We start from the raw sequence: 27,971 nt of genomic DNA on the forward strand, positions 1-27,971 counted from the left end.
TGCCACACAATCTGATTGTAAGCAATGTCATTGCAAGGTGTGTCACTGGATTGTACGTTGATGTGATGCAATGGTTAGTTCTGGAACAAAAATACATATATACATGTGTTGCCAACAATAGTGATAAACAGTGGCTTACGTTTTAGCCAAATTACAATAGATCTTGGGCATTATTTACTAAGAAGTGTCTGAGACTCCATTTTGTTTTGCCTGTCTAAATGCCCATTTCTGATAAATCCGAAGATAGTGATACTCCATTGTCTGGACAGAACAATGTGTTTGAAGGCAGCGGGGATGGTAAGAAATATACAGTTTCTGAGTTTATTAAATAACATGATGTGATGATGTCAATGGGTTAAGCATACCAGCCAATTAGACGTTAGCTTTCATTAGTGCAATTTGAGGCTGAATGATGAAAGCTAATATCTGGTTGTTATATTCACTGCCTATATTGTATGTGCCATTTGCAAAATGATACTAATTAAAAAAAAAAAATTACAATTTATGAAGTGGGTTTGTTTTCATTATCGCTTTCTGCAAATGTTATAAATAACAGCAGTTACTCCGCGCTTAGGGAGATGCTGTTTATATATCAGTGGGATTATGCAATGTATACAAGGAATTCAAATTGCCTGGAGTTTAATTTAAAAATAAATTGCTAATTTCACCAATCTTCTGCCTGCCACCAAAATATCCCAGTTGTCAGAGCCGACCCTTACCGATTTGGTGCCCTAGGCAAGATTTTGGCTGGTGCTCCCTAGCAGATAATCCCACCACCATATTAATGTTGCTTTCAATATGAAAAATTGCACTCCAATGAATTCCTTAGTATTTCCTTTTAAACTGAACCAATTTGAATATAAATTCATTTTATGTAGCGTAACACTACTGTTCTCCCTCACAGCACCCTTCACTGCAAAGTCCCCATCACCCCCTCATCCAGCACCCCTCATCCATCACCCCTCTCCCAGCACAGCACCCCTCTCCCCTTACTGCACAGCACCCCTTTCCCAGCACAGCACTCATCACCCCTCACCCAGCACAGCACCCCTCTCCCCTCACCCAGCACAGCACCCCTTTCCCAGCACAGCACTCATCACCCCTCACCCAGCACAGCACTCATCACCCCTCACCCAGCACAGCATCCATCACCTCTCACCCAGCACACGTCTCCTGACACAGCACCCCTCTCCCCTCACGGCACACCTCTCCCAGCACAGCATGCATTACCCAGCACCCCTCTCCCAGCACAGCACCCCTCACACAGCGCCACTCATCCAGCACCACTCTTCCAACACAGCACCCATCACCCCTCATCTAGCACCCCTCTCCCAGCACAGCACCCCACATCCAGCACCGCTCCCAGCACAGCACCCCTCAACAGCACCCAGCACAGCGCCCCTTATCCAGCACCCCTCTCCCAACACAGCGCCCCTCTTCCAGCACAGCACCCATCATCCCTCACACAGCACCCCTCTTCTAGCACCTCTCTCCCAGCACAGCACCCCACCTCCAGCACCTCTCCCAGCACAGCACCCCTGAGCCAGCACACCTTTCCCAGCACAGCACTCATCACCCCTCACCCAGCACAGCACCCCTCACCCAGCACAGCACCCCTTTCCCAGCACAGCACCCCTCTCCCAGCACAGCACCCCTCTCCCCTCACTGCACAGCACCCCATTTCCCAGCACAGCACCCATCACCCCTCACCCAGCACAGCACCCCTCTCCCCTCACTGCACAGCACCCCTTTCCCAGCACAGCACCCATAACCCCTCACCCAGCACAGCACCCCTCTCCCAGCACAGCACCCATCTCCCCTCACTGCACAGCACCCCTTTCCCAGCACAGCACTCATCACCCCTCACCCAGCACAGCACCCCTCTCCCCTCACTGCACAGCACCCCTTTCCCAGCACAGCACTCATCACCCCTTTCCCAGCACAGCATCCATCACCCCTCACCCAGCAAAGCACCCATTACCCAGCACAGCACCCCTTTCCCAGCACAGCACCCCTCTCCCAGCACAGCACCCCTCTCCCCTCACTGCACAGCACCCCTTTCCCAGCACAGCACCCATAAGCCCTCACCCAGCACAGCACCCCTCTCCCAGCACAACACCCCTCTCCCCTCACTGCACAGCACCCCTTTCCCAGCACAGCACCCATAACCCCTCACCCAGCACAGCACTCATCACCCCTTTCCCAGCACAGCATCCAACACCCCTCACCCAGCACAGCATCCAACACCCCTCACCCAGCACAGCATCCATCACCACTCGCCCAGCACACGTCTCCTGACACAGCACCCCTCACAGCGCCACTCATCCAGCACCACTCTTCTAACACAGCACCCATCACCCCTCATCTAGCACCCCTCTCCCAGCACAGCACCCCACATCCAGCACCGCTCCCAGCACAGCACCCCTCAACAGCACCCTGCACAGTGCCCCTCTCCCAGCACAGCACCCCTCTCCCAGCACAGCAGCCCTCTCCCCTCACTGCACAGCACCCCTTTCGCAGCACAGCACCCATCACCCCTCTCCCAGCACAGCACCCCTCTCCCCTCATTGCACAGCACACCTTTCCCAGCACAGCACCCATCACCCCTCACCCAGCACAGCACCCCTTTCCCAGCACAGCACCCATAAGCTCTCACCCAGCACAGCACCCCTCTCCCAGCACAGCAATCCTCTCCCCTCACTGCACAGCACCCCTTTCCCAGCACAGCACCCATCACCCCTCACCCAGCACAGCACCCCGCTCCCCTCACTGCACAGCACCCCTTTCCCAGCACAGCACCCATAACCCCTGACCCAGCACAGCACCCCTCTCCAAGCACAGCACCCCTCTCCCCTCACTGCACAGCACCCCTTTCCCAGCACAGCACCCATAACCCCTCACCCAGCACAGCACCCCTCTCCCCTCACTGCTCCCATCACCCCTCACCCAGCACAGCATCCCTCTCCCCTCACTACACAGCACCCCTTTCCCAGCACACACCCATCACCCCTTACCCAGCACAGCACCCCTCTCCCCTCACTGCACAGCACCCCTTTCCCAGCACAGCACTCATCACCCCTTTCCCAGCACAGCATCCATCACCCCTCACCCAGCACACGTCTCCTGACACAGCACCCCTCTCCCCTCACAACACACCTCTCCCAGCACAGCATGCATTACCCAGCACCCCTCTCCCAGCACAGCACCCCTCACACAGCGCCACTCATCCAGCACCACTCTTCCAACACAGCACCCATCACCCCTCATCTAGCACCCCTCTCCCAGCACAGCACCCCACATCCAGCACCGCTCCCAGCACAGCACCACTCAACAGCACCCAGCACAGCGCCCCTTATCCAGCACCCCTCTCCCAACACAGCGCCCCTCTTCCAGCACAGCACCCATCACCCCTCACACAGCACCCCTCTTCTAGCACCTCTCCCAGCACAGCACCCCTCATCCAGCACACTTTTCCCAGCAAAGCACCCATTACCCAGCACAGCACCCTTCATCCAGCACCCCTCTCCCAGCACAGCACTCATCACCCCTCACCCAGCACAGCACCCTTCATACAGCACCCCTCACCCAGCACAGCCCCCCTCACAGCACAGCACCTATCACCCAGCACAGCCTGACTCGCTGTCCCCACTGACTGTATCTGCTCCCCATCCTGTTTGACCTGCCCAATTGATGATCATGGTAGTCTCCAGTAAGGTAGCCGTGCCCGCCAGTGCAGAGACTCCCAGCCGCCCACATCCAGCAGTCCCCACAGCGTGCCCCAGACTTCCACTGGCGCCAGCCCTAGGCTTTCCAAATGCCCCAGGGACGGCTCTGTCAGTTGTAAAACTCAGTGGAGTATGCTGGTACTGTGTATATATATATATATATATATATATATATACATACACATATATATATATATATATATGTATATATATATATACCATACTTGCCTACTTTTGCTTTCTTCTCTCCGGGAGAAGCCTAGAGGAGCAGCTGAGTGCTGGCCACTTTGGGGGTGGGCCGGACTCTTTACATCCTTCGGCCCCCTCGCATCATTTTAGCCCCGACCCCTCCCTATGGAGCCACAATTCCCGGTATTATCTCCCTATCCCACTCACTTCATTAGGAAATAGGGGGATGGGGGAGATCAACCCACTCTTCTGGGGGTGCTGGGGAGTAAGCATGTTAATATTAATTTACGGACACACAGTCACACCAAAAAAGACAATGCATTTTCTTATTAAGAACAAAAAAAGAAAAAATAGTCCCTATTCAATATGTTATTGCTGACACTGTTGAGAAGGACATTAATAATGTGTCAGTAAATAATGTTGGTCATAAGTAAATTCTCGTCAATTGATCAATAATTATTATATTCCACTCAATGGAAGCAAATGTTTGCAACTAAATCGGGCTTATTCCTACATTATAAAAGGATTAGTCGTTCTTCTTCGTAATTATTATTCTTTATTTACAATCCAAAAGCAATCTATATTTTAAGCCGCTATAAGAAGATTACGCTTGAATGTGTTCGTCTTTTGCAAAGTCCCATTATGTGACATTTTCCGCCCCCACAGAGTATAGCAAGGTGTAAGGGAACATCTGCTATACAGGGACGACAGAGAAGGGGAGATGTACCAAGCCTTGGGGAGAGATCCAATGGAGATGTTGCCCAAGGCAACCAATCAGCTTCTAACTGTCATTTCAAATACTGTGCTAGATAAATGACAGGCAGAAGCTGATTGGTTGCTTTGGGAAAAGTCTCCCCTGTATCTCTCTCCAAGACTTTATATATACATCTTCCAGGAATTCTTAAAAACATTTTTTTTTTATTTGTCACCATGTGATTGTATATTTAGCACGTTAATAAGATGAATATATAAAGTGTAGATGAAAGTATAATGATTAAGTACACTCTTTTCAAAAGTATTTTACTCCTCCATCGGTTCTCCAGCACATGCGCTTTCTACTGACCATGTGTGGCGGCCATTGGCGGGGAAGGGTGTTGGGGTGGGTTCAGTTTTGGACTAATATTAAAGCTATGATCGTGAAAACTATTAGATGAAAATTAAAGATTGTATTTTGTTTTGCAGATTCTTCAAAAGACAGTATCAGCGTGTCTGATAGAATATCCGCAGTGAACAATGGTGAGGTTTAGTCCTTTGCCTATTTATCAATGAGAAAACTGGTATATAGGCCCTCATTCAGAGCCGTACGCTCTGAGCAGAGCGCACGCTCTGAATGAGGGCCGGGCTCCATTTTCATGGAGCGTCCTCCTGGACGCTCGTATAGCTGTGGGTCACCACCCACAGGCTATACGAGCGTGCATTTTGATGGCCGCGATGGTCGTGACCATCGCGACCATCGAAATTGCGAGCCGGAGCCTGCGGTTGAGGTTTTCAACCGCAAGCTCCGGAGTGATTTTGGCTCTATCAGAGCCAAAATCACTCCCACTGACATCACTAGTGATGTCAGTGGGCCGGCTTCTGACGGGAGGCGTTCCCGTGGGAACGCCCCCGTCAGGGAGGCACGCCCCCGGCACGCCCACCAAAGGGGGCGTGCTGTCAATCAACATTGACAGCACGCCCCCTTTGATCGGACACAACGAGCGAAGGAAAGTCCTTCGCTCGTCGTGTCTGGCGCATGCGCACGACGGAGCTCCCTCCTTCGTGCGCATGCTCAGTGCAGACCATCGACCCACTTGCGAGCGGACAGCCGCTCGCGAGTGGGTCTGAATCAGGCCCATAATTATGATTGTGATCCTTAATTAATTACTACTCTAGGGGAATGCAGTCACTTCATTGGCTAAGCCAAAATGCATGAGAATGCCTCCTAATTAATGTCACTGAGGCACATCTCCTAATGCCTCCTAATTAAATTAATGTCACTGAGGCACATCTCCTAATGCCTCCTATTAATGTCACTGAGGCACATCTCCAAATGCCTCCTAATTAATTAATGTCACTGAGGCACAGCACATAACACATCCTATTAATGTCACTGAGGCACAACACATAACGCCTCCTATTCATGTCACTGAGGCACAGCACTTAAAGTCTCCCATTAATATCACTGAGAGACAGCACCCAATATCTCCTATTAATCTCACTGAGGCACATCTCCTTATGCCTCCTATTAATGTCACTGAGGCACAGCACCCAATATCTCCTATTAATGCCACTGAGGCACAGCACCTAATGCCTCCTATTACCATATGTCGCCAAGGTGTGGGATTCCACCATATTGGGGGCATGGTTGCACCAGGGCTGGGGGTCCTCTATGGGGCACTTTGTACAGCCTTTGGTATATCTCTGCTCCAATGAGGAATGTCAGTAGGTAGACCTGCACACAAAGATTCCAAATTTCAATTAACAGAGGAAAATGTGAACTATGGTAACACTCAGTGGTTAGTACCCTCAGTTATAAACATACATTAAGATGTTGTGTCATGACTGTGTTTCTACAACAAATTCTCTCTTAGGAACTATCCTCTCTGGAAAATACATAATTAAAGAGATGGACATTGCTTATCCCATTGGAAGAAGTAGTATCAGTTCATGCCGATCTAGTATTTGCCTATGGCCCAAGTCGTCAGATGGATTTGTGTATATCCCGTATACTATGTCCAGTAACTTCAGTAAGTAACTTTTTTGTCTGTCTGTTTAATTAGACTGATTTTTTTCTCTCATGAACGGTGTCTCTGCATCCGCCAGTGTTGCATTGCCATAGCCACACCACCCGGGCCCTCAAAAGTTTCCAAATCTGGGTCTTTATGGCACCATACTTAACTTCGCTGCTCCAAGTCCCAACCTTGGCACACCAAATTTACCCGGTTCCTTAAATGCACATGCACCTCCAAAAGCCACTGGAGGAACTCTCGCTTCCTAGAAAAAAATTCCTTCACTTCAAGTTTATTTTCTCTTCCTATTGCCCTCTCCTTTGCCAAACAATCTTTGTTCAAGTCTCTAATTTTTTCTGTCCTCCAATCCCTGCCGCCTCTTTGCCACATTCAATACATTCCTTCGCTCCCCCCTCATCCCTCCCTCCCTCACTGTTACTGGATTTGCCTCCTATTTCAGCTCCAAAATTGAGGCCATCTGTCACAAAATCTCCTCCTCTCATCACTCTTCTGCTACCCCTACCACACCACCCTTCCTCTCTCTAGTCACTTACCCTATGCCGCAAGAGATGAAGCCCACTCCCTTATTTTATCCTTGTCCCCCTGGATCCCAACCCCTTTTGCATCCTTCACCTGCTCCCACCTTGCTCATCTCTTCAATCTATCCCTTTCCACTGGCATGTTGCCCTCATCCTTCAAATTTGCTCTTGCCACATCCATTAAAAAAAACTCATCCTTCACCCCTCTCACTCTCTAATTACCGCCCTATTATCTTCTCCCTTCTGCCTCTAAAATACTCGAATGGCTTGTCTACAACCAGCTCACCTGCTACCTCTCCGATAACTCTATGCTCGTTCCTCTTTAATTTGATTTCTATCCCCTCCACTCCGCTGAAACTGCCTTGGCCAAAGTTACCACTGACCTCATCTTGTTCAAGTCCAGGGGCCACTTCTCCATTCTAATCCTCTTGGACCTCTCTGTGGCCTTTGACATCATGGAGTACCCTCTCCTACTGCCACCGTCCTTTCTTAGTTAACCTCCCACCTCACCAAACACTCTTTATCTATTTCTACCTCTGGTTCAACCTCCCACCATTCATTCCTACCTGTGGGCATCCCCCGGGCTTCTGTCCTTGGCCCTCTACTCTTCTCAGTACACCTCCTCTCTGGGTGAACTCAATGGTTCCTTCTGCCTCCTGTATCACCTCTATGTTAACGGCACTCAGCTCTACCTCTCCACTCCTCTCCTGATCTCTCCACTTCCCTCATCTCTCCGGTGTCTAGTTGCCTTTCTGCCATCTCCTCCTGGATATCTGAGCGTTTTCTTAAACTCAACATGGCCAAAACTGAACTTATTGTATTCCCTCAATTTAGAGTCTCCTCTCCTCTCAACCTCTATATCACTGTCAACAACACCACTATCTCCTCTGTTGCCCAGCTCCACTGACTGGGAGTCATTCTTGATTCTTCCTTCTCCTTTGAATGTGAGGGACATTCAATCTCTTGCCCTATCCTGTTGTTTCCAGCTCCGCAACATCGCACACATCAGACCCTACCTCTCCCAGGATGCCACCAAAACCATTGTCCACTCATTGATGATCTCTCGCCTTGACTACTGCAACCTTCTACTCACTGGACTCATCTGCTTCCATCTTGCTCCTCTCCAACTTGTACTCAATGCTGCAGCTAGACTTATCTTTCTCTCCCGCCGCTCCACATCTGCCTCCCCTCTCTGCAAAGCCCTTCGCTCGATCCCCTTCCCCTTCAGAACCCTCTTTAAACTCCTAACCATCACATACAAGGCCCCCTCCAACTCCATTGCATCTTACATCTCCCATGTCATCTCCTTACACACTCCCTCTCACTCTCTCCATTCGGCCGATGACCACCGCTTTTCCTTCCCTCTGGTTACCACATCTCACTCCAGAATCCAAGATTTCTCTTGTGCTGCCCCACATTACTGGAATGTCCTTCCTCATTCCATCAGAATATCCCCCAACCTGCATTGTTTCAAGTGGGCAATAAAAAAAACACCTGTTTATAAAAGCATATGCATCCACCACTTAACCATCTCACCTTGCTCTCTCCAATTCTCTCACGCCTGCTTCTTGGCCTTAGCTCCCCTTACACTGGCTCACTCCTTATGTCTTCCCTTTAGACCAGGGGTTCCCAACCATGGTCCTCAAGGCACACTAACAGTACAGGTTTTAAGGAAAGCCATAATTGAGCACAAGTGACTTAATTAGTACCTCAGTTATATTGATTTAACCATCTGTGCACAATCATGGATATCACTAAAACCAGGACTGTTAGTGTGCCTTGAGGACTGAGGTTGGGAATCACTGCTTTAGACTGTAAACTCCATGAGCAGGGCCCTCCTCCCTCCTGTTCTCATTACCTACTTCTTGCACACCAGCTACACTCCACATCTCTCCCTTGGGCTCTCTGCTCCTGGACTCCACTCCTGTTTTTGTTTTGTCAGACAACTTAGACCCATTTTCTGTGCCCATGCTGATAGCTACAAGTTTCAGCTCACACTGGCCGGGATGCACAAAATGGAAATTGCGGTAAAAACCCCGTTTACCACATTTTCCATATGTATTATTCTCCTGGCTTCCGGACTCCGATGCGGTGGGTAACGTCAGCTTTTGCTGGCGTTACCCTATAGAAGCCTATGGGCTTCTACCTCATCGCGCTTCAATGAGGGATCCGATCGGATCCCTCCCAGTATGCTCCTGGCCGCCACGTCACTGTGCGTGCGCAGATGGACTCCTGGGTCATAAACCCGGAAGTCCACGGCGCAGGGCAGATCGCAAAGGACAGCGCTAATCGGAAGAGCTGTCCTTTGTGCTGCTGATCACATATGTTAATGTATATTCGATCAGTACAAATGAGAAGCATGGCGGTAAGTTTTGCACTGTGTTAGTGCATCCCACCCACTGAATACTAGAATTGCAGCCCTTTCCTCAGTGGCTGTGTTGAGATGTGTAGTGCTAATTGTCACTTGTCTACTGTATTCATAGGCAAATGCAGGGGGGGTTTCCGTCTGCCTGGAAACCCCCCTCCCCAGCCCACACCATGATCACAATATAAATAGTAATGTAATAGAATTTTACTAGTGCTACATGTTCTTCACAGTATCACAAATGAAATAATTAGCACCACCTGTGGATCTTTTAACACGTATCAGTCAGTAATAAATAACCTGTGCACCAAGTAGGAGATCTGGAAAACATGCACTGTTAGGGATATGCTGCTATAGAGCCCAATATGTACATATATGTCCAGGCAGTGCCAGATGAAGGTCCACATGGGCCTGGAACTGAAATTTATGAAGGGCTTATTGTGTGCCGTGACAGTGTCACGGCATTGTGACTAATGATGTTGGGGTGTAGCTTGCACAGGGGTATGGCTACCGTCTACCTTGAACCTCCTCAATATCCCTTCCCATCTTGACACCATTCACATGCAGGCATTAATTATGCCGGTATGCATGTAGAAGATTGCAAAGGACAGCTCTCTCAGGAAGAGGGACTTCTAAGGTCTATGACCCAGGAGTCCCCCTGGCATCCTTCTTCGCATGTGCAGAAGGACGCATGCACCGCGAGGGAGTTCGGTGACACACTCTTATATGTATCACACACAGTTATCTGCCCCACAATTTCTGATGACAGCCCTGAACACAGCCACCGATTCCCGACCCAGGTGTTACCAGCACACCTTCCAGTACCTTTGCAAGAGAGTTCAGCTGCCGGCGCAGGGTACATACACAGATCTCCCTGCTGCTGCTGATATTTGTTGAATATACACTACAAGTAGCGCTTTTTCTATACCATCAGTTGGTGATCTACACTGTCGGCTCCATGCTAGTATATGGCTGTTTTGACGGACAAATCCTACTGCATGTGCAGCTTCACCAGCGCTCTCCTACATCTAGGATCCCTCCCACAAAAAATAGAAAACATTGCCTTCTACTCTGCGATGACAGTGAGTTTCTCTAATCAACCCCTTAGATTAAAAATGTACTAATCACTTGCTTCAGTTGCTCAATAAAAGCGATTACACTCATAAACTTGCACTTACCTGCCATCTTCAAGTTCAGTAATGTTGCGGTGAACACGATTGTTGCTCCGTTCATTCACTGTGCTTCCGATCGGCCACTGGCAGGACAACTTCAGCGAAAGAGAAAGGGTAAGGTGGGAAGAACGGGTAGAAGAAGGTGCAGGGCAAGAAAAAAAGTTTAAGGGATACAGGAGAATAATGTGTGGCGGGGAAAATGGCAGAAGATGGTTGGGAGAGATAGATCCAATACTAGGGCGAAGCAGAAATGTGGGCACAAACAGGGCAAGTGCAGAGAGTATGAAATAGACAGAGTAAGAGCATAGGGGCTGGCACAGACAAGGGAATGGCGGAGACGCAAGCAAAGACGGGATGGGCAGAGGGGCAGGTACAAATATGAGAGGAGCAGAATGTCTGGCACAGATATGAGAAGAACATAATGGCTGGCACAGACATGAGAAAAGCAGATAGGCTGGCGCAAACAAGTATCGGCAGATGCTGATGTAGACAGTAGAAGGGTAAAGAGGTGGGCACACTACAGGTAAGGGCAGGGAGACTGTTGCAGAAGGGTGCCTAGCATTAAGGCTAGTACAGCCAGGATAGGATCATAATGGCTGGTTCAGACAGAACAGCAGAAAGAATGGTCAGAAAGGTTGGTGCAGACTTAGTGTAGAGAGAGTGGCACAGGCAAGAAAAGGGCAGAGAGGCTGGCATATGCAGGAAAAGAGCTTAGAGGCTGGCATATGCAGGAAAAGGGCAGAGAGGCTGGCATAGGTAGGGAAAGTGCAATGGGACTACAGTAGCATAGGCTGGAAAGGAGCAGTGAGTTTGGCTTAGTCAGGCAAATTAAGAAGAGCTAGCATAAGCAGGAGAAGGGCAGAGAGACTGGCATAGTCAGGAAAATGGTAGATAGGCTGGCATAGATGGGAAAAGGGCAGGAGGCTGGCATAGACTGGAAAGCGGCAGGAGGCTGGCATAGGTAGGAAAATTGCAGAGGGTCTAACATATGCTGGAAAGGGGCAGAGGGTCTAACATATGCTGGAAAGGAGCAGAGGGGCTGGCATTGGCTGGAAAAGGGCAGAGGGGCTGGCACAGTAGGAGAGAGAGGGGAAGGAAGTTACAGATATATACTTACCTTTGCCTTGTTCCAGGGGAGCGCAGAAGTGTCCTTAGATGCTGCAAGCCAGTGGAGCAGGGTAGGAGGTGGGGTCATGAAAACCCCTGCAGAACTCCCGCTGCAGCTGAAGAGCTCCAGAAGCATAGTGGGCAGTGGGTGTCAGCGCAAAACATAGCAAAAATGAGCCAGTGCTTAGTTTACTTTCATTTTACACTATAAAAAAAGACCCCCCAAAAATCTGTACATCGCCCCCTGGTGGCTGCCGGGTGCACCTCCAGGCTTCAGCTAATTATACAAAGTTGTTTACAGCTGTACAGCACAGTCCGGGGACATAGCCAGACAGCTAATGCATTGGCCAAATGCTGCAAATTGTGAATGAGGCAGCATGTGCCCGTAACCAATACCACTTAACTGGCTGAACACTGTTCTAAATCATTTACAAGAAACCCGGTCCTGTCTGCTTCCAGGCATGGGCCTATTTTCATGGAAGGGCTTGGAGCTGCAGCTCCACCCGCCCCATTGTTAATCCGGCCCTGTGTCCAGGGCAGTGCTAGGTTATTCTGCTGCTCCCCCAGACTCCCGGACTTGCTCTAATGCTCTAATTGCAGTATAACTCTATTCCTAACCTGAATTGCAGCCTAAACCTATTCCTAACCTGAATTGCAGCCTAACCCTATTCCTAAACCGAATTGCAGCCTAACCCTATTCCTAACCTGAATTGCAGCCTAACCCTTTTCCTAACCCGAACTGCAGCCTAACCCTATTCCTAACCTGAATTGCAGCCTAACCCTATTCCTAACCTGAATTGCAGCCTAACCCTATTCCTAACCTAAATTGCAGCCTAACCCTATTCCTAACCCGAATTGCAGCCTAACCCTATTCCTAACCCGAGTTGTAGACTAACCCTATCCCTAACCTGAATTGCAGCCTAACCCTATCCCTAATCTGAATTGCAGCCTAACCCTATCCCTAATCTGAATTGCAGCCTAACCCTATCCCTAACCTGAATTGTAGCCTAACCCTATCCCTAACCTGAATTGCAGCCTAACCCTATTCCTAACCCGAATTGCAGCCTAACCCTATTCCTAACCCGAATTGCAGCCTAACCCTATCCCTAACCTGAATTGCAGCCTAACCCCATCCCTAACCTGAATTGCAACCTAACCCTATTCCTAACCTGAATTGCAGCCTAACCCTATTCCTAACCTGAATTGCAGCCTAACCATATTCCTAACCTGAATTGCAGCCTAACCCTATCCCTAACCTGAATTGCAGCCTAACCCCATCCCTAATCTGAATTGCAGCCTAACCCTATCCCTAACCTGAATTGTAGCCTAACCCTATTCCTAACCTGAATTGTAGCCTAACCCTATTCCTAACCTGAATTGCAGCCTAACCCTATTCCTAACCTGAATTGCAGCCTAACCCTATTAATAACCCGAATTGCAGCCTAACCCCATCCCTAACCTGAATTGCAGCCTAACCCCATCCCTAACCTGAATTGCAGCCTAACCCTATTCCTAACTTGAATTGCAGCCTAACCCTATCCCTAACCTGAATTGCAACCTAACCCTATCCCTAACCTGAATTGCAGCCTAACCCTAATCCTAACCTGAATTGCAGCCTAACCCTATGCCTAACCTGAATTGCAGCCTAACCCTATGCCTAACCTGAATTGCAGCCTAACCCTGTTCCTAACCTGAATTGCAGCCTAACCCTGTTCCTAACCAGAATTGCAGCCTAACCCTGTTCCTAACCAGAATTGCAGCCTAGCCCTATTCCTAACCTGAATTGCAGCCTATCCCTATTCCTATAATTGCAGCCTAACCCTATTACTGACCTGAACTGCAGCCTAACCCTATCCCTAACCTGAATTGCAGCCAAACCCTATTCCTAACCCGATTTGCAGCCTAACCCTATCTTTAACCTAAAATGCAGCCTAACCCTATTCCTAACCTGAATTGCAGCCTAACCCTATTCCTAACCCGAATTGCAGCCTAACCCTATTCCTTACCCGAATTGCAGCCTAACCCTATCTTTAACCTAAAATGCAGCCTAACCCTATTCCTAACCTGAATTGCAGCCTAACCCTATTCCTAACCTGAATCGCAGCCTAACCCTATTCCTAACCCGAATTGCAGCCTAACACTATTCCTAACCCGAATTGCAGCCTAACCCTATTCCTAACCTGAATTGCAGCCTAACCCTATTCCTAACCTGAATTGTAGCCAAACCCTATTCCTAACTTGAATTGCAGCCTAACCCTATTCCTAACCTGAATTGCAGCCTAACCCTATTCCTAACCTGAATTGCAGCCTAACCCTATTCCTAATCTGAATTGCAGCCTAACCCTATTCCTAACCCGAATTGCAGCCTAACCCTATTCCTAACCTGAATTGCAGCCTAACCCTATTCCTAACCTGAATTGTAGCCTAACCCTATCCCTAACCCGATTTGCAGCCTAACCCTATCTTTAACCTTAAATGCAGCCTAACCCTATTCCTAACCTGAATTGCAGCCTAACCCTATTCCTAACTTGAATTGCAGCCTAACCCTATCCCTAACCTGAATTGCAACCTAACCCTATCCCTAACCTGAATTGCAGCCTAACCCTAATCCTAACCTGAATTGCAGCCTAACCCTATCCCGAATTGCAGCCTAACCCTATTCATAAGACGAATTGCAGCCTAACCCTATTCCTAACCTATATTGCAGCCTAACCCTATGCCTAACCCGAATTGCAGCCTAACCCTATCCCTAATCCGAATTGCAGCCTAACTCTATTCCTAACCCGAATTCGAATTGCAGCCTAACCCTATTCCTAACCTGAAATGCAGCCTAACCCTATCCCTGACTCGAATTGCAGCCTAACCCTATCCCTAACCTGAATTGCAGCCTAACCCTATTCCTTACTTGAATTGCAGCCTAACCCTATTCCTAACCCGAATTGCAGCCTAACCCTATCCCTAACCTGAATTGCAGCCTAACCCTATTCCTATCCTGAATTGCAGCCTAACCCTATTCCTATCCTGAATTGCAGCCTAACCCTATTCCTAACCCGAATTGCAGCCTAACCCTATCCCTAACCTGAATTACAGCCTAACCTTAACTCTAAATGCAGCCTAATCCTATCCCCTAACTATAGGGGATAGTATTAGTGGTGGGGCCAGAATAAGGTGAATAATCCCACTATATGCCCCTTCCTGAGCTCTCTTGCACTGAAAACAATTCTAGTTCCATTTATGAATGTTACATAATGTGTCAGTAACAATTGGTGGTCATATAAGTACATCTTGTAAACATTGCTAGTGAAAAACATATTTTCAAGGGTCATCAAGCCCGGGCAGATGAGCTAACAAAACAAAATACTTAGGAGCATCACATAATGGATCAGAATACAAATAAATGTTCCACTGAAAATACAACATGACCTGTCATTCATCCCTAAGTATTGTCTGCCGGGAAAATAAGCTGCTCCAATGTGATGTTAGAATTGCGTTATCGTCAGCTAAATGTGCATTAGAGTGCAAGCTTTGCAGAGCAGAACAGTCTTAGCCATTATCTATACAATGTATTATTTAATTAATATTTTTTTTCCAGATTTCTTTAGCACAGCCATAATTACAGCAAGCCTCGATGAAATTGAGCACTCCACCTGCATTCGATTCGTCAACTATGTGTCCCAGACTGACTACATTGACTTTCGGCCTACCACTGGGTATGTATGGCTATGTAGATTGTACATGTCCCTTTTGGAAGGTTAGTACATACCGGGCCAATGTGACTAGGAATGAATGCTGCAAAAATGTATTTTAAAGCACATTTGCCTACACTGCCCGAATATCTGGGAGACCCTGTAATGTTGGGGAGCTCTCCTGGATCCTGCCCATCACTCCAGTGAAGTGGGCAGGCTGTGGACTGGAGGACGCGATTCATGGTGAATCGCAAAATCTGGGTCCCACCCCCAGCTGTTCAATTGTACAATGGCAATTCACGGTCACTCACGCCTCCCGCCCTTGCATCTCCTTACCGGGATGTCGGCAAGTACCTAGCAAGGGGTGTTTCACTAGAAATTTGTGACATGATTAGTGACATTTAAGTACGTCCTGTCAATTCACTAGGAAAATCATTTAATCTACTATACTATACATCATTTGTTAACTAGAAACCAGTGACATTATGTTTCTCCTAAAATCAGGATTTGGCACTCAGTTGCCAGTAATCATTGTTGTCACTAGGTGCTCCATTAACGATCTCGGAAGGAGGGTTTCAATCAAGCACATAGAGGCCTGGCTATGCCCCATTGTTAACATTTAATTTCCTGTTGGGTTAGTGACTGCACATCCTTGGCAGATGCCTGTCCCCAGACAGGCCCAGGGATGGGCAGTCAGGGTAGGCTGTCATACTCCTGAGATTTTATATAAAAATAACTAGAATAATACAAAGAAGATATTTATTAGGGATGTGCGCCGGACCATTTTTGCCGGATTTGGATTTGGTTCTAATTCGTCGTCCGGCTTTGGATTTGGATTTGGATTTGCCAAACTGCGGTGACTGGCTTTGGATTTGGATTTGGATTTGGATTTGGATTTTTTTACAAAAATTGACAAAAAAAGCTAAAATCACATAAATTGGTCTTTTTTTTCTTCCTAGAGTATTATTAACCTCAATAACATTAATTTCCAGTCAATTTAGACCATATCACAGCTTATAATATTGTTTTCAACATTATTGGCCAAAGGTTGCAGTGAGCTGACTGGTTACTAAGCGACAAAGCAGCGGCACAACGACACAGACACCACAGTATAAAGCACATCTATGACACATTGCCACACAGCAGTGGCAGAAATGAAAAGTAGTGCACCCACCCAGTGGGGTACGGCCAGCAGAGTCACAGTACTTGTTTACAAAGTGGGCTACGGCCCTAGGAGTCACAGTGCACAATCTTATTAGCATTACACCGCACATAGGGCCTGATTCACATTACACCATAAAGTAGTGTCTCTTATTTATGTTACGACACACAGTAGTGCCCCTTTTACACAATGCCCACAGTAGTGACCCTTTTACACAATGCCCACAGTAGCGGTGTCCCTTACACAATGTCCCCCAGCAGTGGTGCCCCCTATGCAGTCCCCTTAGTAGTACCGTCCACTATGCAGTGCCCCCAGTTGAATGCTCCCCAGTAGTATGCCCCCCATTAGCAGGCCCCCCCAGTAGTATGTCCCCCATTAGCAGGCCCCCCCAGTAGTATGCCCCCCATTAGCATGCCACCCAGTAGTATGCCCCCCCAGTAGTATGGCTCCCCCAGTAGTAGGCTGCCCCAGTAGCAGGCCCCCCCAGTAGTAGGCTGCTCCAGTAGTAGCCCCCCCTGTAGTATGGGCCCCCCCCTGTAGTATGGCCCCCCCTGTAGTAGCCCCCCCCAGTAGTATGGCCCCCCCCAGTAGCAGGCCCCTCAGTAGTATGGCCCCCCCAGTAGCAGACCCCCCCCAGTAGTATAGCCCCCCCCAGTAGCAGGCCCCTCTGTAGTATGGCCCCCCCAGTAGTATAGCCCTGCCCAGTAGCAGACCCCCCCCAGTAGTGCAGACCCCCCCAGTAGTATAGCCCCCCCAGTAGCAGGCCCCTCTGTAGTATGGCCCCCCAATAGTGCAGATCCCCCCCAGTAGTATGGCCCCCCCAGTAGCAGACCCCCCCCAGTAGTATAGCCCCCCCCAGTAGCAGGCCCCTCTGTAGTATGGCCCCCCCAGTAGTATTGCCTCCCCCAGTAGCAGACCCCCCCCAGTAGTGCAGACCCCCCCCAGTAGTATAGCCCCCCCAGTAGCAGGCCCCTCTGTAGTATGGCCCCCCCAGTAGTATAGCCCCCCCCCAGTAGCAGACCCCCCCAGTAGTGCAGACCCCCCCCCCCAGTAGCGCCCCCGGACCTTTGACAAGTAAAAAAATAAAAAAAATAAAACTTACCTGTATCCCCGCTCCCGCGCCGTCCGCTCTGTCACACGCTGAGGAGGGAGCCGGAAGACGGAGCTCATGTGTGAGCTCCAGCCGGCTCCCTCCGTGCAGCAGCCAATGAGAGTCTGTGTGACTCTCATTGGCTGCTGTAACAAACACACAGCTGCCGCTGGCGGCTGTGTGTCTGTGTCTGTGTAGGGCAGAGCGCTATCACTGCGCTCTGCCCTACACGCGAGGAGACCTGATGTCGGATTCTCTAGTGAGAATCCGACATCAGGCGGCCGCCGTTCGGCCCCGAACGGGGATCCGAGTCAGGCGGTGAACACCCGAACAGGGTTCGGGTGGACTCGGATCCCCAATGTTCGGAGCGGTTCGGATTCCACAGAATCCGAACCGCTCATCTCTAATATTTATAACTTATAAACATCTTCTTTGTTTATTGTAATCATTTTTATAGTCAACACTCACCAGCTTTGTGGAGCTCCCTAGGACTGCAGGGAGACGAGAGATGAGGCAGTAACAGCTCAGCCTCACTTCTGTATAGTCAGACACTGCTTGCAGAGCTGGGGGCGGGTCCACCCCACGTGCAGTAATCTGCACAGAAATAGCACTAATAGAGGCATGCCTATGAGTGTGAGGGACAAGCCTTGAGCACTATTGGACACCTTGAAGTGCAAGGAAGGGCACTGCAGTGTTTAGAGTTCGGAACTCAGTCAGCAGCAGCAAGAGAAGACACAATGATGCAGGTAGTTTTATTAATGGACACTGAAGCTTAGTGTAGTGAAGGGAGAGTTACAGTGAGTTATGGGGTGAGACAGGCTCCCAGCACTCAGACCCATGTACATGTGTGCCTCCCAAGCCATTGACCTCACCGCACGTCACTGGGCCCATTCCCCATCTCTGCACTCCTGCTACTCACAAATTGTCTCAGGGACGTCACTGATTCCTAGACAATAAATACTGCTTGAATTATCGTGTGTATTTATTTAGCTAACAAAATGACTGCCTGCCTTCTCTCCGTTGGGCTTCATTATAACGCACAACATGGCCATTGTGCTCATTGGTGTCACCTCATGCCTCAATTCAGCTGATGAGGCATTATTTAGAGATAGAGGGGGCACATTTTAGTAACAGTTATTTATATGGTGCACACATATTCTGCAGCACTTTACATAGAATATTTGGTCCTTCACATCTGTCCCTGTCCCAGGAGAGTTTACAATCTATATTCCCCACCACATGTACACACACTGTGGTTAACTATTGTTGGGAGCCAGTTAACCTACCAGTATACTTTTGGATTGTGTGAGCCCCCGGAGGAAACCCACACAAGCATGATGAGAACATACAAACTCCACAAAGTTAGGGCCGTAGTGGGATCAGACCCAAGAGCTCAGTGCTGTAAGGCAGCAATGCTAGCCAGTGCACCAACCGTGCCGTGAAGATAAACATATTGGGGGTCATTCAGACCCACTCGCGAGCGGCAGTACACTCGCAAGTGGGTCGATGTTCCCCACTGCGCATGCGCACGACGGAGGGAGCTCCGTCGTGCGCATGCGCGAGACCCGGCGAGCGAAGGACTTTCCTTCGCTCGGAGTGTCTCATCAAAGGGGGCGTGCTGTCGATGGTGACTGACAGCACGCCCCCTTTGGTGGGTGTGCCGGGGGCGTGCCTGCCAGACGGAGGCGTTCCCAAGGGAACGCCTACCGTCTGAAGCCGGCCCCACTGACATCACTAGTGATGTCAGTGGAAGTGATTTTGGCTCTGATAGAGCCAAAATCACTCCTGGCCTTGCGGTTGGGAAACCCAACCGCAGGCTTCCGCCCGCAGTTCCGATGGTCGCAATGGTCAAGACCATCGCGACCATCTTTTTGCACGCTCGTATATGCTGTGGGTGGTGACCCACAGCTATACGAGCGTCCTGGAAGACGCTCCATTTTAATGGAGGAGGGCCCTGATTCAGAGCGAGCGCTCTGGTCAGAGCGTCCGGCTCTGAATCAGGGCCATTGTTCACTCTGCAAAGGCATGTTATGTATAGACCAGGTATGAGCTGGAGGAGATCAGGTCTTGAAGATTATGTCTTGCATTTCCCATTGCACCTTGTTCAATGTAAAAAGAAACTCAAAACGTATTAGTCAATGACCTGTCCATCATCTGGGCCATCATGGGCACTATGTAGTAAATGTTTGGCTACTACCGAAGAGGTAAAACCCCAACTCATCAGTAATGGCCAAACCTACTGCAATCTAGTCTTTTCGCATGAGCACCAAACTACCGGATCAACATCTCACTAGCCGGTACATTTATGGTTGTCTGCCAAAGGAGAAGATCAAAAGCGAGACAGCTTTGTCTGATCATGTCCCAATGGATGTATGACTTTCTACAGATTTACTATTTTCTTTACCTGCTGCTTTCAAGGTCATCTGCTCAGCAGATAGCTTTACAGAATCTCAACGCGATGTGTTCCACCATCTATCCCATTTGGTATTTCTACTGCAACTGTCCCCGATCTCTCTTTCAGGTGCTCGGGTCCAATTGGTCGCATTGGTGGTGGACAGACTATCTCCTTGCAGATCCCAACATGTATCTGGACGACAATCGTCGTGCACGAGGTTCTGCATTCCTTAGGTCTTAGCCACGAGCATGTGAGAAAAGACAGGGATCAGTACGTGAACGTTCTGTGGGATAACATTCAATCAGGTACTTCCCTTAGGCCATCTTGTAGTTGTGAAAATCCAATATGTCATGTGATATTTGCTTAGCCCAAAAACCCAACCTAAAAAAAGTGGGACTGTCCTGGGAAAATAGGGACTCATGTGGAGCCTTGCATAAATACGTGGAATTGGTTTATCAACATCTGTTGAGGTTACTATAAGGCTATTGGGCAGATAACTGACACGTTGGCAGGTATTTAATTAGCTTCAAATGAATTTTATGATCTTATTGCAGATGCAGTGAGTAATTTCGTAATTGCCGAAACCTTGAACCAATATCTGACCGCGTATGACTATGGTTCCATCATGCATTATTCCAAGTGAGTGACCGTGCTTGACGTGTATGGAGTTATATCATGATACTATATAGTACATATCCGAGACTGTCTATTTCTGAATCCCTGTAGCCTATTGTTGTTGGCGGTGTTCATTTTTTTATTATTTGTATGGCGTAATAGTGCACCGCAACTCCGGGCAGTGGGAAAAACAGAACATACAAAAAAAAAACCAGGGACATACAAGGTAAACAAAATAAATGTAGATGCGAGTACAAAGGGTAGGGAGGGCCCTGCTCATGAGACAGCTTACATCCTAATGGGAAGAGGACACAGCGGAGAGAGAGAGAGTGTAGCTCAGGGTGGAGCCTGGGATAGCTGTAAGGATGTAGAAGAGCTGTTACTAAGCTCTGATATAGAGACGGGTTTTCAAAAAGCGTTTAAATATTTGTAGGATGTTGGAGAGTTTTGTTTATAGAAGGTAGGTAAGTCCTCTGGGCAGAGGTGAGAGGTGATTACTAGGGACACAGGTCAGGGGCCTATCCGAGGGGACGAGTGGGAGAGTATAAAGGGGCTGGTGGTGGTGTTGAGCGCTGTGTGGATGGTTGTGAAGGGGTTAGAGAGGAAGGTCAGTGTGAAATTTAAGATGGGTTAACGTGGGGATAGATAAGTGAGAATGCCAGATAGCAAGAGATTGCAGTAGTCAAGGTGGGAAATATTGACAGGGTGGAGCAGAGTTTTGGTAGTACCTTATTCTGGGCATATTTTGGCAATATTTCTGAGGTGGACTGAGCGAGAGACTGGATGTGAGGATTAAAAGCATAGAGCTGTGACAAGAAGGCATTGGGACTGATGGACTGATGAAACAGTGGTGTTATGGTCTGGTTGCAGATCCAATTCTATTGCTATAGGACGGCTTGGTCTTTCTCTTGTTTTATTATTAGAAACTTACTGTAAAGCTTCAAAACATATAAGGTTTTTGGGCAGCGGTTAAACTACAAGGCCCAGCTTGCTGGGTATTATAGTTCCACGGCAGCTCTATAACAGCAGGTTACCTACCTTTCACTTTGTGCCACAGGAGTTGCTTTCACCCATCAAGGAAATGCCTACAATAAGTATTGGAGGGCCACCAGACGGTCAGTTGAACCCTAAGCCTGCTTGTAAGTCGTGTAATGTTCTCTTACAGCACCGCCTTCTCAGTTGATGGTATCAAACGGACTCTGGTCGCTGTTCCCGACAGTAAACTCATCATTGGACAAGGGTTCTTCTTGACTTATTTGGACGCCCTGAAAATTAACACCCTATACAACTGCAGTAAGCCCTCAGCAATTTCTTACCCTTTTCTCATAGGACAGTATAAGCATTGCATGTAATGGGGATCCTGGGATCGTCAGGAAATAGTTAGGCGTTTGTCATTTGGTGGCAGAGTGAATTCTGAATGACATAGGTACCTCCAGTGTCACCATCTAAGTCTGGTGAGCGGCATTCTAGAGAGGGCTGATACTTCACAGGTCAAGCTTCAAGGGCACCAACTGGCTGATATGGCCGCATCTGCATCCGCATGGCGTGCTGGGAATTAAATGCGGATCTCCGCCGGTATGCGTCCAACTATGAACCATACTTACCTTCTATCCCGGAAGGTATGGGGGACTCCCATTTTTTTCAGGGTAGTCCCCCGGAACAGTGGGTGGATCTCCCGCATCTTGGCCACTTCCTTGTAAAGTGGGCAGGATGGGGAGATAATACGGAAATCGGAGGTCAGTGGGGAAGAAGTGGGACTAAAACAACACGAATCGCAACATGTTATCCCCACCCCTTCCACACGGACCCATGATATGCGCCATTTTGTTGTGATAGAGGAAGAGCCTAATGACGTAAAGAGCTCGACCCCCGAAGTAGTCACCTGCATCTCCTCTCCAGGCTTCTCCAGGAGAAGAGAAACATAAAGTCGACATGTAACATAGAAACATAGAATTTGACGGCAGATAAGAACCACACGGCCCACCCAGTCTGCCTTTTTTAGGGTTAGGAGCTAGGGTATTAGGTATGGTCTGAACCAGGCCCCAAGCCTCTGGTTAGAATATTACATTATTATCCTTCATTTTCTCATCATTTCTCTGCTAAAAACATATAAATATGGAGGTTGTAGTTCAGATGTTGATGTCAGTCTTACTGTAGCAGCATTGTTAAAATACATTGCTTCAAATGGCTAATTAAGTTACATTTTATAGATGGCCGTCATGGCTGTGAATGACTAGCGATCACTGTGGAAGCTGCTCTCACACGGTGGCATCTCTATAGAGTTAGACAGTTGACAAGGGGCCTTGGGGTGTGCAGGGGCTACTCTGTCACGCTTGCCCCAGGGCATAAACTATTTACTTCAGCACCTGCATTGCACCTGTGTGTTTTATGATCATCTTCTAATAGACTTACTTCCTCTTAGGTACCAAATCCAGCACCCCAAAAACGGCTACAACCACCGAAACGACAACTGCATCTACCACCATGACCACCACAAGGACTACTACCACCACTACCACCACGACACCAACCACTACTACCACAAAAGCAACCACTACTACCACGACACCAACCACTACTACCACAAAACCAACCACTACTACCATAAAACCAACCACTACTACCGCAAAACCAACCACTACTACCAGGAAACCCACCACTACTACCACGACACCAACCACTACTACCACGACACCCGCCACTACTACCACGAAACCCACCACTACTACCACGAAGCCAACCACTACTACCACGAAGCCAACCACTACTACTACAACACCAACAACTACTACTACAACACCAACCACTACCAGAACGACTACAACCACCATTGTTAACCCTATCCTAGAACTCAACAATGGTAAGACAACACGACCATACTTATGTATTGTAATTACTTTTGCATGCCCAACTGATGGCACTACTGACAAATGACCAAACATTTTGCAACTTTGGAAACTGTTTTGCCAGTTTCGGTTGAAGTGCCTGATCAGACTTGGCAACATAGCCCCTCTTTATTTCCAACCTACCTGTGCCCCATGCATCATACAGTGGGCATGAGGCACTAAATGGAAAATGCAATACAAAACCCCGTTCTGGGGTTTTACCGCATTTTCCATATGCACTACTGGCTGGCCGCCGGGGCTCCAATGCAGAAGGCAACGGCAGCTTTTGCTGGCGTCACCCTATAGAAGCCTATGGGCTTCTACCGCATCATGCTGGTATGAGGGATCCCTCCCAGCATGCCCGCGGCGCCCACTTCACTCAGCGCATGTGCAGATGGATTCCCGGGTCATAAACCCGGATGTCCAGGGCGCAGCGTTGATCGCAAAGGATAGCTCTTATCGGATAAGCTGTCCTTTGCGGTACTGATCGCATATGTTAGTGCATATGCGATCAGTACGATGTGGTGACTGGCGGTATGTAGCACACTATGTTAGTCCATCCCGCCCAGTATGTGTTAGCAGAGTTTGGTATGTAGCCGATCAAATCCTTCTCTTTTATTGGCAGTCAGTAGGCACACACTGGGAAGCTCTTTGTGGTAAAACTATTTCTGAAATAAACAAATAAACGGGATGCACTCAGGAAGCCGATGGTCGAAATGCCGGCCGCCAGCTTCCAGACTGTCAAATCCTGGCAGGGGTTTAATGATAGGCGTCGAAATCCCGACGCCTATCATTATCCATATGCCAGGAGCCCGACGCCCGGCATACCGAACGAAGGTAAGCCGGACAGCCGCGCGGGGGGGGGGGGGGGGGGGGGATTAGGTTAGGGGCTAATATACCATCAGTATGATGGCACCAATGTGCTTCACTAGCCATCTGGATCTTACACCCGATCGGAGTGGATTACATTTTCATTGGACAGACTGGTAATTTGATTGGCCATACATCATACATGCTCTGATGTCAATGGGCAAAATCGTCTCTATATTCAGCAGCACATTTAAGCACAGATAACATAAATAACATAATAAACCATTTATGTCTTAACAGATAGAATAGTGTTAAGCCGGCCAAACACGGTGCGATTTAGAAACGTAACGATGTGTACTACGATTTCCCTTGAGATTCTTCCCTTGAAATTCTCAATACGATGTGGTCAAATGGTGTACGATTGTACATACGATCATACGATACGCTGCGTCGTTTACGATTGCAAAATGGAGGAGGGGAGTGGCTAGGGATTTTGTCATACCTTGTACATCGTACATCGGATCGATCGAAATCGTCCACATCGTGCAAAAAATGGCACCGTGTATGGGCCGCATAAGATGCAGTGTCTGTTGTTCCTGCCGCTCTTGCAGCTGGCACTTCACCAGCGTCCTGCATGCTAACATCACAGATCTTCCATCTTCTGGGCCATTTGCCATAGAGGCCCCAAGAGCTTCCTTTTCTTTACCCAGGCAGCGTCTATCTCCCCGTGTGCCGTGCTTGTTGCTCAGGAGGAGTGTACTGGATTATAGATCTCAGCTCGTTGGCTTATGGGTTTTAATAGGTGCTAGTTTGCTACACCTGTGGCGGTGATCGCTCCTGTAGTGTTAGTAGCTGCACCTGTGTTCCTGTGTCCTGTTTCTCATTACTGACTCCCTGGCCATGGTCCCTGATTGTATGTAGCAGCCGGTACTCTCTTCCCGTATTAACTACAATAACTATTTCTATGTTTATTTTCCTATAGTGCTTCCACCCTGGTCAGGGATTCTCTCTTCTAGCCTCGTGGCGGTCTTGGGAACACCTGTGAAAGGTAAGTACAGGTTTTCAATTAAATATAGCAAAATAAACTTACATTAGTTGAATAGTGTACATGTAAATTAAAACAAATTCTCTTTACGTGGATAATTTACACGTCGAGGTTAAAAGTTTTATTTTGAGTTGACTGGAGATAAATTGGGTTACTTTGTATGAAATATAACAACATAACAGCATATCAATGACTATTTACAGCAATCTAGTATATAGATACATATACAGTAGTGTGTATACTTTTATTTAGCAAAGGAATCAGGGTATTACCTTACAATATAACTCTATACAACTATCAATAATTCTCTAACTAAACGTTATATCCTCCCTCAAAACCCTATACTTTAATATGTAAAATGTTTAATCTAGAGATTTATTGTTCCTATAATACCCCTTAAAGTCAAAGCACATGGCCATGCTCATTGGTTCACATGTTCCCGTCTTTTACAATCCAATTTGCTAATAGTTTTAAATAGAGACGAGTGGGTTTGGTTTTCTAAAAACCGAACCAACCAGAATTTTGCACATCCGAGTACTTTTGAGCCTGGGCTCTGTTTCCCCCGTCAGTGTTTAGGGCCAGGCAGTGGCACTGTTAAAAGATAATGTCGCATTGTGAAGTTGTAATTTGTTAAAAAAAAAAAAATTCTAAAACTTGTGTGTGTACAGGGCGAGGCAGTTACACTGTGTTAAATGTGCTTTAATACATTACTACATATTTTTTTAAATGTGTAGTTGTTAATAACCAAGGATTCCTGACAAGGGTGCTGGAACACATCACAAATATTCAAAGGCTGATCTTCTGGCCATACTACCTCCCCCCTCCTCTCTCATAAATTTTCCTTGTCAATTAAACAATTAAATTACCTAACTAATCAATCCTTCCTTCCTTTACCTGCCTTCCACTACAAAAATACTCCACCTCCATTTCCCTGTACTGGCCTCTGATCTAGTTCTTGATTAATGAAAACATCCTTGGTTTCTATAGGGCCATATAGTTTATTAAACTGCCATTCTGTCTGCCACTGCTGTGTGTCAATGTTTCATAGATATGCTACAGTCTTTTAAACTGCTGTGTGCAACCAATCAGCTCCTGTCATATTTCAAATACAGCCTGTAAAGTGAGAGTTAGTAGCTGATTGGTTGGTACTTTATCTCCAAGGCTTAGTACATCTCCCCCATAATCCTTAGCTGAGATGAAATTGTTCTATGCGATATTTAATGGATTTCAAACTGAGAAGTCTGATGGATATCAGTAATGCAGGCAACTAGTTACTAAATGGGTAGGTCCCAATATACATTGGTCTTTATGTTATAATTCTCCTGAACTAGTAACTCTACTGACTTTAAACTTCTCCTGAGGGGTTGGGAATTTTGCACTATTCCTTTGGGAAATGTATCAGTTATATCGGAGGGTATGTATTTACTCTGCAGTCTATAAGTCAATTGCACTTTAGTTTTATTCCTGTAAAGGGCACAAACTGCGGGTCTCAGAGTGTCTTTATTTTAAATAGTCTGCATGGGGTATATGTCTAGATTCTGCTATGCTTAGTTGGTTAGTAAAGAGGTGCAGTGTGTAAGCTGCTGCTGTGTTGGACGCTCAATCAGTCCTGTCCATAGTGCTGTTTTCTGCAGTTCCTCCCCCGACCGACTGACTGCGTCTTCCCAGTGTTAGTCCCGGCTCCTCCATTATACTCCATACCCTCAGATAATCTTCTCAGCACTTCGGATGCCACTTGCACTGTTAGCTCTGGACTCTTTTCCACACCTTATGCACCACTCCCTTCGGTCTCCTTCAGCCCCTCTCAATAGCTATCAATTGTCACCTGCTACTTCCTGCCCGGTCACTTATAGTGAGATCCACCTTCTGCTCATCGCTCGTGCACACACATCAGGGTCCAGCACCAGGACGCAATGTGATGCAACTAGGAAGCACCAGGAGACTGTGCTGTTTAATTTGATATGTGAGACTTGTGCGTGTGCGAGTCTGAATCTGAACATGAAGTACTGCGATGCAGGGGCTGCAGATTTATTCCACGCCAAGTTCTGTTGTGCTTCCTATACAGACTCAGACATGCCATCATATTTACTGTAGACGGCTTAGGAGGCAGGGGGAAAGATTAACAACTTGTTTCCCCAATAGAGTGTGGAGACTGGAGGGCAGTTCATAGTTCTACCAGTAATCCTTTTAATTAGACATTGGGGCTTGTAGACTATTCTAGGGCAAGATTCACACTGGACAGCATTTAGAAAGAGTTTTTTCGTGTTTTTTTTTTTTCTTTCTAGGTTGCGGAGGAAACTTAACAAGCTCAGCTGGCGTTATCACATCTCCTAATTTCCCTGGTACTTACCCCAATAACGCTTACTGTTACTGGAACATTACCACTAGGTCAGAGGTAAGGGTAGAACCAGATGCTGACCACACCGTACATATAAACAAATGTTGAAACTGCAGCACTCAAGATGGCTAGTAAGAAAC

The 27,971-nt window shown here is 47.8% G+C and overlaps 1 protein-coding gene across 1 annotated transcript; it reads left to right on the plus strand.

The window, feature by feature from the left end:
* The first annotated feature begins 218 nt into the window (after positions 1–218).
* On the plus strand, positions 219–27,939 carry LOC148535087 (uncharacterized). Its single transcript, XM_088464502.1, has 10 exons — positions 219–297; positions 5,097–5,150; positions 6,485–6,640; positions 15,398–15,515; positions 20,265–20,443; positions 20,693–20,777; positions 21,919–22,046; positions 23,176–23,613; positions 25,431–25,496; positions 27,779–27,939. Exons 1-10 carry the CDS (start codon positions 219–221, stop codon positions 27,937–27,939), a joined length of 1,464 nt encoding a protein of 487 aa, XP_088320628.1.
* The last annotated feature ends 32 nt before the right edge of the window (positions 27,940–27,971 follow it).

This window comes from Taudactylus pleione, unplaced genomic scaffold (assembly GCF_031769625.1).
Source record: "Taudactylus pleione unplaced genomic scaffold, aTauple2 ptg000061l, whole genome shotgun sequence".
Lineage (NCBI taxonomy): Eukaryota > Metazoa > Chordata > Amphibia > Anura > Myobatrachidae > Taudactylus > Taudactylus pleione.

Bases quoted from the DNA above. Each gene is read 5' to 3' on its own strand.
- LOC148535087 (XM_088464502.1), top strand. From the start codon at position 219: ATGCCCATTTCTGATAAATCCGAAGATAGTGATACTCCATTGTCTGGA. The intron at 22,047-23,175 runs GTAAGCCCTCAG...ACTTCCTCTTAG, and splicing joins TAACACCCTATACAACTGCA to GTACCAAATCCAGCACCCCA. The intron at 23,614-25,430 runs GTAAGACAACAC...ATTTTCCTATAG, and splicing joins TATCCTAGAACTCAACAATG to TGCTTCCACCCTGGTCAGGG.